The sequence below is a fragment of the Scyliorhinus torazame genome, chromosome 1, assembly GCF_047496885.1.
Source record: "Scyliorhinus torazame isolate Kashiwa2021f chromosome 1, sScyTor2.1, whole genome shotgun sequence".
NCBI lineage: Eukaryota > Metazoa > Chordata > Chondrichthyes > Carcharhiniformes > Scyliorhinidae > Scyliorhinus > Scyliorhinus torazame.
Window position 1 is genome coordinate 148,236,518 of NC_092707.1, and position 10,793 is coordinate 148,247,310.

Consider the following 10,793-nt stretch of genomic DNA (forward strand, 5'->3'; position numbering starts at 1 on the left):
CCCTCACTGCTGCCCCTCTGACAGTGAAGAGCCCCCTCAGTGCTGCCCCTGACAGTGCAGCGCCCCATCACCGCTGCCACGGTCAGTGCAGCGCCCCCTCACTGCTGCCCCTCTGATAATGTAGCGCCCCCTCACTGCTGCCCCTCTGACAGTGCAGCGCCCCCTCACTGCTGCCCCTCTGACAGTGCAGAGCCCCCTCACTGCTGCCCCTCTGACAGTGAAGAGCCCCCTCAGTGCCGCCCCTGACAGTGCAGCGCCCCATCACCGCTGCCCCGGTCAGTGCAGCGCCCCCTCACTGCTGCCCCTCTGATAATGTAGCGCCCCCTCACTGCTGCCCCTCTGATAATGTAGCGCCCCCTCACTGCTGCCCCTCTGACAGTGCAGCGCCCCTTCACTGCTGCCCCTCTGACAGTGCAGTACCCTTCTCTGCTATCCCTCTGACAGTGCAGTTTTCTCACAGTACGGTCCTTCCACAATGCAGTACTTCCTCAGTACTGGCCCTCCTACAATGCAGAGTCCTCTTTAAGACTGCACCAATGTGTCGGCCGAGCTTATTATCCTCAGGTCTTTGAGTGCAACTTGAACCCACAATCCTTTAACTCAGAGACAATTTTGTCTGCCCCAGATTAAAAATGGAAAGAGTTTGTGCGTTTGGATTGTTTTTTCTTTTAAAAGAGGTTTGCTTTAAATACACACAATTTTCCTAACCGATGTTGATTGGCAGCAGGATTTTGACTCCGTGGAACTTTGAGAATGTATCCAGCTGATCCTGTGGACTTTTTAATGAGAGGAGCAGAGCATGCAAAAACTCTCGCGCACACCAAGCTGAGCCTTGCTTCTTCAGGTCCAGCATCCAGCACATCTTCCGGGAAAGCTCTCTCAGTTTCTGTTGACTGTCCTGGAAGGTCAGGTTCTTCAGTGAGAGAGCGAGTTGTGGATGGACTGAGATCAAGGAGTCAAACAAATTCAAATCCACCTTCGTCAGGTCAATTGCTCCAGCAGCTTCCATGGAGCTGACCAACAGATCGCCTGATGTAAATCGGAGAGATGACTATCAGAACAGATGGAAAATAATGAAATTACAATATTCTGAAGAAAGCAACATTGAATTCATTGAACACTGGAATTCAGAGGAAACTGGACAATTATTGATTTAATGAGGTGGTATAAAAGAGAAGCCTTTCAGTTTGTAACACTCTTTATTCCCTGTTTAGTTTCTATTTTGAAACAATTTTTTTTCTGATTGGAATGTTGACGATCCACATTCTTGTGAATTTGCATCTAGTTAATCCACAAATCCATTCCCCCGTCAAAATACACGGTAATACAGGCCGAGGCTGAGGATGTTCCATTGTGTCTGGCAGGACAGAAGGAACCCCAGGGAATTGCCCAGCTCCGCCCAATGTAACAGTTCCTGCCATTTCACTGCAGGATGTCTGCCCATGCGGAGGGTTGAAGTGCTGGGGGGAGGGGAGTGGTGGCGGTAGTCAGGTTTAGCACACTGGGCTAAATCGCTGGCTTTTAAAGCAGACCAAGGTAGGCCAGCAGCACGGTTTAATTCCCGTACCATCCTCTCCGAACAGGTGCCGGAATGTGGCGACTAGGGGCTTTTCACTAACTTCATTTGAAGCCCACTTGTGACAATAAGGGATTTATTTCATTTTCATTTAATCTTCAGAGTGCATGAAATCAGACACATTTGAAATTGCATCTGTCCACTTTATCTACATCCTGTCCCATACTAATTTTCACTGGCGTCAACAGAGCTGAATATTGGGTAAATTATTCAGCGATGGCGGGTGCCATTAAGCCCATTTTGCTTATATGTTTTCACTCTTTTATATCCCCGAGGACACGGTCACCTGCAGACATTTTAACAGTCCAGCTCCTGTCCTTAGTCTGCCGTCAGTGGTGAGCGAAATGACTGTGCTTCCTGCATCAAATCTTCATAAAGCAGGACAGCGCACATTACACCTGTCCTTACACACCCATTCATGCACCCACTGCTACACCTTTATACAACCAAGTTGCTATGGGAGTAATGATTCACTCCATCCTTACTTCCTTATGTGATTATTCTGATTACCTATTTCTTGGTCCTCCTGCAGCAGGTGTGTGTAGATTTCCTGGAACTGATTGTCCCCAATACAAGAATACAATTCATTGTTCAATTGTATCAGAGTCTTCGCTATTTCCACCACTGAGTCTGACTCCAACTGGCATAAAGTCTCCTGGATTCCTGGCCATTCACTGGTCATTAGATACTTCCCCTCATTCCGAGCTTCCAGCTTTTGTAGGAAGGCCCCCTTGTCTCCTGTATCAACAAGCCAAACACTCAGATAACTGACGAATTGTACCAATTAAAAATAAATTTCACTTGCTCTGGGTAAGATGAGACCTTAAGCCTAGGATTCATATATGGGATGGGCAAAAGTGCTTTTGTAATTCACACTCGCCAAAATTCCAATTTAGACACCATACATTTACATGAATCAACACTGGTGTGCTCATGAATTGCAAGACAAATGATATTCTGTGTGGGCAGCACAGTAGTACAGTGGGTAGCACTGTTGCTTCACAGCTCCAGGGTCCCAGGTTCGATTCCTGGCTTGGGTCACTGTCTGTGCAGAGTCTGTACGTTCTCCCAGTGTCTGCGTGGGTTTCCTCCGGGCCCTCCGGTTTCCTCCCAAAAATCCCGAAAGACGTGCTATTAGGTAATTTGGACATTCTGAATTCTCCCACTGTGTACTCGAACAGGTGCTGGAACGTGGTTCTCAGCAAGCAAGATGGCCCCGGAGCGTGGCGACTCTCTGCGAGCTCTCCCGAACAGATCCTCTTTTCACTTATTTATTTTATTTTCATGTACTTAATGATCTGTTGAGCTGCTCGAGAAAAATACTTTTTGCTATACCTTGGTACGCGTGACAATAAACAAAATCCAAATCCACTAGGGGCTTTTCACAGTAACTTCATTGCAGTGTTAATGCAAGCCTACTTGTGACAATAAAGATTACGTTACTTTAATGAGTCAAAACAGGGAGCATGGTCTCACTCACAGATGAAAAATTTATTTTGTTCAAATAGTTAAGGGTGTATTACATTCTCTCCCCCTCCCCGCGCGCGCGCCCGCCCCCGCTTTCTGCAGCACCACAAGGGAGGGGAATTGAAATGATTTAACAGCTAAATTCCAGTTTTACAAATTGCTACCACTTTACAACATTTGCTTCAGCAACAAATTTAAGGTTGGAAATTGACTGATAGAGTTCATCTTAATGCATTTTTCAGCGGATGTTGTGACTTTTCCCTCCTACTCTGGTCCTTTTTTGGGCATCAGAAAAAAGTCCCCAAAATACCTCAGTAAGCCAGGAACACAACAAAATTTGGAAAAAAAAATTATTTAATTCCTGACACAGTAAAGGTTTTGACATTTTCCTTACTTCTGTTTGGCTGTAAATGTGGTTTGACATTATCCAGGACAAAGCGACCCATCCATTGGCTTAAACATTTACACTCTCCACCATCAGCACACCACACGACAATGTGTAGTTACAAGATGCATGGTTCACCTTGAAAGGCTTGTTGGCAGCACCTTCCAAACCTGCAACTTTCATCACTTAGAAGGAAAAGAACAGAAGGTGCATGGGAACAATGTCACCTGCAAGTTCCCTTCAAGTCACACACCAGCCTCAGCAGTTTCTTCATAGGGTAGCATGGTAGCACAGTGGTTAGCACTGTTGCTTGATAGTGCCAGGGACTCAGGTTCGATTCCTGGCTCGATTCACTGCTTGGGTCACTGTCTATGCAGGAGTCTGTATGTTCTCCATGAGATTCCTCCAGGTGCTCTGGTTTCCTCCCACAAGTTCTGAAAGACGTGCTTGCTAGGTGAATTGGACGTTCTGAATACTCCCTCAGGTGTACCCAAACAGGTGCAGTAGTGTGGCAACTAGGGGATTTTCACAGTAACTTCTTTGCAGTGTTAATGTAAGCCTACTTGTGACACTAATAAAGATTATCATCGCTGGGTCAAAAACCTGGAACTCCCCACCTAACACAATGGCAGGAGTACCTTCACCTCACCAACTGCAGCGCTTCAAGTAGAAGGCCCACCCACCACTAGCTTCTGAAGGCCAACTCGGGTTTACAGCGTTGTCAGAAACACCTAAACTTTACAGCTAGCAGAGGGTGCAAGTGCTCAATGGAATTTCCACCTGCTGTTTATAAACGGTACTACCGGACAAACAAAAACATGAACTGGAGAGAAATGATTGTTGGATTCACAGTCTGGCCATGAAATCGCAGAGTCTGCATCTGTGCAATTGCTTCAAATCCAAATGTGACCCTGAAGAACACTGAATGTCAGGGCTGAATGTCAGGCAATGTAGAACGGTAAAGCTGAATCCAGAGCTATTCAGCATGAGCCTCAGAAAAGTGCCAGTGATGTTATTGCTTAAAACTGGTACAAAAGACTCAGCAATGAAACCAAAATATTAATATTTGAATAAATCAGTAATCTTGAAGAGAAATGTGTGTGTGTTCAGGTCTCTGACCACGAGAACATAGTAATGGCGCGGGGGGGGGGGGGGGGTGGGGGGGGGGGGGGGGGGGGTCGGGTCATTTAACCCTGCTACCCAATGCTGCCTTTAAATCAGATCATGGTTGACCTGTAATCTAACTCCATATACCCAAATTTGCTCCATGACCCTTAAGAGGGCCTAGTTTAGCACAGTGATTAAAGATTAAAGATTATTATTATATAGTCTAACAACTAGAGCCAGGTCTTTCAGGATTGAAGTTGGAAATGCTTTTACACACAAAGGGTGATAGAAGTTTGGAACTCTTCTCTGCATAAGGCATTTGTTTAATTTTGGGTCAGTGAATTTTAAAACTGAAATTGTTAGATTTTTGTGAACCAAAGTTATTAATAATAATTGCTTATTGTCACAAGTAAGCTTCAATGAAGTTACTGTGAAAAGCCCCTAGTCGCCACATTCTGGCCCTGTTTGGGGAGGCCGGTACAGGAATTGAACCTGCGCTGCTGGCCTTGTTCTGCATTACAAGTCAGCTGTTTAGCCCACTGTGCTAAACTAGGCCCTATTAAGGGTCATGGAGCAAATTTGGGTATATGGAGTTAGATTACAGGTCAACCATGATCTGATTTAAAGGCAGCATTGGGTAGCGGGGTTAAATGACCCGACCCCCCCCCCCCCCCCCCCCCGCGCCATTACTATGTTCTCGTGGTCAGAGACCTGAACACACACACATTTCTCTTCAAGATTACTGATTTATTCAAATATTAATATTTTGGTTTCATTGCTGAGTCTTTTGTACCAGTTTTAAGCAATAACATCACTGGCACTTTTCTGAGGCTCATGCTGAATAGCTCTGGATTCAGCTTTACCGTTCTACATTGCCTGACATTCAGCCCTGACATTCAGTGTTCTTCAGGGTCACATTTGGATTTGAAGCAATTGCACAGATGCAGACTCTGCGATTTCATGGCCAGACTGTGAATCCAACAATCATTTCTCTCCAGTTCATGTTTTTGTTTGTCCGGTAGTACCGTTTATAAACAGCAGGTGGAAATTCCATTGAGCACTTGCACCCTCTGCTAGCTGTAAAGTTTAGGTGTTTCTGACAACGCTGTAAACCCGAGTTGGCCTTCAGAAGCTAGTGGTGGGTGGGCCTTCTACTTGAAGCGCTGCAGTTGGTGAGGTGAAGGTACTCCTGCCATTGTGTTAGGTGGGGAGTTCCAGGTTTTTGACCCAGCGATGATAATCTTTATTAGTGTCCCAAGTAGGCTTACATTGAGGCTTGCAATGAAGTTACTGTGAAAATCCCCTAGTTGCTACACTACTGCACCTGTTCGGGTACACAGAGGGAGGATTCAGAATGTCCACATTACCTAACAGCACGTCTTTTGGGACTTGTGGGAGGAAACCAGAGCACCAGAGGAAACCCACACAGGCACGGGGAGAACGTGCAGACTCCACACGGACAGTGACCCAACCCGGGAATCGAACCCGGGTCCCTGTGCTGTGAAGCAACAGTGTTAACCACTATGCTACTGTGCCGCCCATAATTCCTGAGCCCTTGATTCCCTAACCAGCAGAAATTGTTTCTCTATATCTACCCTATTAGTTCCCTTTGGTATCTTGCAAACTTTGATCAAATCACACCTTAACTGTCTAAATTTCAGAGCATACAACCACAATTTGTCTAACCCCTACATGTAATTTAACCCTCCAAGTACAGGTTTCATTCCAGTAAATCTAACCTGCACTCCCTTCAAGGCCAATATATATTTCCTAAGGTTTGGTGTCCAGAACTCCAAGCTGTTTTCTAACCAAGGCTTTGTGACGCTAAAACATAACTTTTACACCTTTGCATTTAATCCTCTAGATATAATGCTTCAAAAATGGGGGCCAGCATTTCAGTTATAATTTTAATTGTTTTCTGTACCTGTCCATGAAATTTTGGATTGATGTACACAAACCTTGGGTGACAGGTGGCGCAGGGATTAGCATTGCAGCCTCACAGAGCTGAGGACCGGGTTCACCCTGGCCCCGGGTCACTGTTGTATGGCGCTTGCACATTCTCCCCATGTCTGCGAGGGTTTCAGGCCCACAAACCCAAAGATGTTCAGGGTAGGTAAATTGGCCATGCTAAATTGCCCCTTAATTGGAAAAAAAAAAGAATTGGGTACTCTAAATTTATATTAAAAAAAAGATTTACTCAAACCTCTATTTTTTTTGGATCTCTGCTATTTCTAACCTTTCACAATTTAGAAAGTGCTCTGACCTATCCTTTTTTGATCCAAAGTAGATGATCTCACACTTGCCTGCACTGAAATCTGTTTACCGCAGTTCACTAAATCTATCAATATCTTTTTGTAATTGTGTGTTTTCATCCATATACTCATTACAATGTTTGTGTCATTGGCAAACCTGAATATGTGGTGTCATGAAATAGGTCAAGGCACCAACAAAAATCCACGTGGATCACGTTTAGTCACATCCTGCAAGTTAGAGTACCTTCTCATTATCCCTACTCAGTCTCCTGCCTCTTGGCCAATTTCCCAACTGGGTTAATATTTTCTAGCAGGACTTCCAACTCAGAATTTGAGGTGTGTGATGGTGGGGTCTCTCTGGACCAAAGTTTAGAAAGGGCATTGGCAGTACCTCCAAGTCCAGTACCTGCAAAATTAACAGTGTGCAACATGATTGCAAAAGTCAGATATGCTTCTTCGGCAGCTGCCTGTGGGTTACTTTGTGGTTCGGTATTTCCGTACATGATATTTGTAGCTGGGGAACTCGGGTGCTTTTGGACAGGTCAGACAATGGAACATTTGAGTCAATGATGGTTTGTGGGCAGGATAGAATTAAGAAACAACATAGAATGCAAGATCCTGGTGAGAGATGTGTACCCACCTTCTGACAGCAGTAATGTAGAGGGGCAATGCACAAGAACTGGTCAGAGCAGCTTTAAGCAAAGAGACAAAGCAAGTATTATGAGAAAACTTCATTTTCAGAAAGACTAAGATGCAAATGAGCTCAGGTAGTAAAAATATTTCAGGTGTATCCAGGACAGTTTTATGTTTTAGTCATTAAGAAACCAGTATTAATTAACAACTTGACAGTGAAGGAGCATCTTCCAAACATCTTACAACTATTTAGCATTGTAAACATAGTAAAATGTCCCAAAGCACTTCACAGGAGCACTATCAAACAAAATCTGATCACATAGTGAGAGACTTTCACATTAAGTTCAAGGTGGTTTAGGCTTAATTATGCTGGCTTTGCTGATGCAGGTTAAGTATTAAACTGGGACAAACTGTGAACAAACAAATTTACAAAAAATAAAATATTTTGGTCTCTTTCCATTTTTCATCTACATGCTTCTCTTGGTGACATTATCCAAAAAACACATCAGATTTTCCATGTTTACCTTGACACCCATCTCTACCTCACCACCACCTCTCATGATTCTGATTCCTCCACTGTATCTAAATTGTCAGACTATTCATCTGACATCCAGTGCGGAATGAATAAAAATTCCCTCCAGTTAAATATTGGGAAGAGCAAAGCTGTCATCTTTAGTTCCCATCTCAAACTCTGTCCCATAGCCAACGATTCAATCCCATTTTTTAGACAGTGCCTCGGGTAAACCAGACTGTTCACAACCTCATCATTCTGTTGATCCCAAGATGAGCGTCCAACCCCATATCCTCCCCATTGCAAAGACTCCCTTGATAATATCGTCCGTATCCACTCCTGTCTCTGCCTACCTGCTACTGTACTCCTCCCTTGACTATTCCAATGCTCTCTTGGGTCAGTCTTCCATCTTCTGCTCTCCAGAAAACATGTGCTCATCCAAAACACACCCTAAATCGCTGCACATCCCAATACCACCTCCACCTCCCACCATATTCACTGACTTATAATTTCTCCCAATCTGGCAACACCTCAATTCAGAAATAAAATATCAGGTTTTGTCCAAATCCCTCCATGGCCTTGTCGCTCCACATTCCTGCAATCTTCTCCAGCCTACAACCTCTCTGCAGTTCGAGAAGCATCTTGACTAGACCACCAGTCTTGACATTCGCTCTTTAAACCTCTCCTCCTCTATGACCAAGCCTTTGGTCAGTTGTCCGAAGATCTCGTTGTGGCTGGGTGTCAACTGTTTGTTTGATCAACTTCCTCTGAAGCGCCTGGGGCGTTTAACCAGGTTTTTAAAAAGGTGCTGTGGAAATGCAAGTTGTTGTTGCATTTAGATATTCAGCTGAGGCCAAAGGGCAATGACCTGCTCTAGGGAACCGGTGGTCAGCGGCCGGAATCAGTCCCGGCCTTCCTTCGCTTCGACACAGCGCCGGGCAGACCCAGAGCCCAGACCAGCTCCCCCCCAGCATTACCTTGCACCTGCCGCAGCTCCTCGGTCACCAGCTGAAGGAGGGCGAGGTCGGCGGACGCGAAGCCGGAATCCAGCGAGTTCCCCTCGGTGTTGGCCTGCAGCTTCAGGCGCAGGAGGTGCGTCACCTCCATTCCGGCCTCAGTAGCTCCCAATAGCGAGGTCTCCGGTACCCGGCTAGAAGAGAGCGGCCGAGCCCGGCCCACATCCGCTCCTTCAGCGGAGAGTAACCAGGCAACCGGTAACCTGGCAACAGGATAACCTGGTAACCTGGCAACAGGGTAACTTCGCACCTGGGTCACCTCGCCACAGGATAACCTAGCAATCAGCAATTTAGCAACAGGATGATCTGGTAACTGGCAACCTGCCAACAGGTAACCCAGCACTCGGTAACCTGGCAACCAGTAACTTAGCAACAAGATACCTGGTAACCAGAAACCTGGAAACAGTTTAACATCGCACCTGGGTAACCGGCCAACAGGACAATCTGGCAATAAGTAACTTAGCAACAAGATAACTTGTCAACCAGGTAAGATGACAGCATTTGACCTAGTGTGGCGTCAAGTGATAGAAAATGTGGAGTCAGTGGGAATCGGGAGGAAAACTCATCATTGTCATACCTGGCACAAAGGAAGACAGTTGTGGTTGTTTGAGGTCAAGCATCTCAGTACCTAACATCACTGCCAGAGTTCCTCAGGGTAGTATCCTAGACCTAACCACCTTTAGCTGCTTCATCAAAGACCTCATCATAATAATAATAATTTTTATTGTCACAAGTAGGCTTACATTAAAATTGCAATGAAGTTATTGTGTGAAGCCCCTAATCGCCACATTCCGTCGCCTGTTCGAGTACACAGAGGGAGAATTCAGAATGTCCAAATTACCTAACAGCACGTCTTTCGGGACTAGTGGGAGAAAACCGGAGCACCAGGAGGAAACCCACGCAGACATGGGGAGAACGTGCAGACTCTGCACAGATGGTGACCCAGTCGGGAATCGAACATGGGACCCTGGCGCTGTGAACCCATGGTGCTAACCACTATGCTATCATAAGGACAGAAGTGGGGATGTTTGCTGATCATAGCACAATGTGCAGAACCATTTGTAACTCCTCAGATACTGAAGCAGTCCACGTCCAAATGCAACTGGTCCTGGACATTATCTGTGCTTGCCTAACCCTGTGGCAAGGAACAATTGCACCACACAAGTGCCATTCAATGACCATCTCCAACAAGAGAGAATCTAGCCATCGGCCCTTGACATTAAATGGCATTACCATCATTGAATCCTCTACTATCAACATCTTGGAGGTTGCTATTGATCAGCAACTAAGCTGGGCCACCATATAAATACGGTAACTACAAGAGCATGTCAGAAGCTAGGAATTCTGGGAGAGTAACTCACTTCCTGAATCCCCAAAGCCTGTCTTCCATTTACAAGGCACAAGTAAGTAGTGTGATGGAATACTCTCCACTTGCCTGGATGAACGCAGATCTAACAACACTCAAGGTTTGACAGCATGCAGACAAACCATCACATTTGATTGGCACCCCATCCACAAACAGTCACTCCCTCTACCACCAACCCATCAGTTAATTTTAAAAGATCTCTGATTACCACCTGAGACATGAACAAATTGGCATTGGGTAAATAAGATCAGAGAGTTGAATGCATAGCTCAAAGATAGGTATTTGAGAAATGGGTTTTGAATCACGGAGCACTAGCACCATTACTGGGGAAAAAGGGAACGCTATCATTGGGTGGGCCTTCATTTGAATCAAGCTGGGACCAGGGATATCGTGAATCATACAATTAGGTCTGTAGAGATAGCTTTAACCTAAATACTGGGAGGATTAATATGAGAGGAGTTTTGGAAAGTTAAAGGGAGA

General features: G+C 45.4%; 1 protein-coding gene across 4 annotated transcripts in view; it reads right to left on the minus strand.

Moving 5' to 3' along the window:
* Positions 1-9,317, minus strand: part of LOC140414681 (uncharacterized) — an 86,989-nt gene extending 77,672 nt beyond the window's left edge. Inside the window, exons 1-4 of one of the 4 annotated variants that reach the window (XM_072501000.1) lie at positions 8,909-9,043; positions 7,428-7,479; positions 2,087-2,314; positions 709-1,029 (exon numbers count right to left, since the gene is read on the minus strand). In XM_072501000.1, the coding sequence (XP_072357101.1) occupies positions 709-1,029; positions 2,087-2,258 (493 nt within the window). In that variant the 5' untranslated portion in view covers positions 2,259-2,314; positions 7,428-7,479; positions 8,909-9,043. Of the gene's footprint in view, positions 1-708; positions 1,030-2,086; positions 2,315-7,427; positions 7,480-8,908 lie in introns of all 4 variants that reach the window. The other 3 variants (XM_072500999.1, XM_072500997.1, XM_072500998.1) reach the window with 3 other exon arrangements.
* Between the last annotated feature and the right edge of the window lie 1,476 nt (positions 9,318-10,793).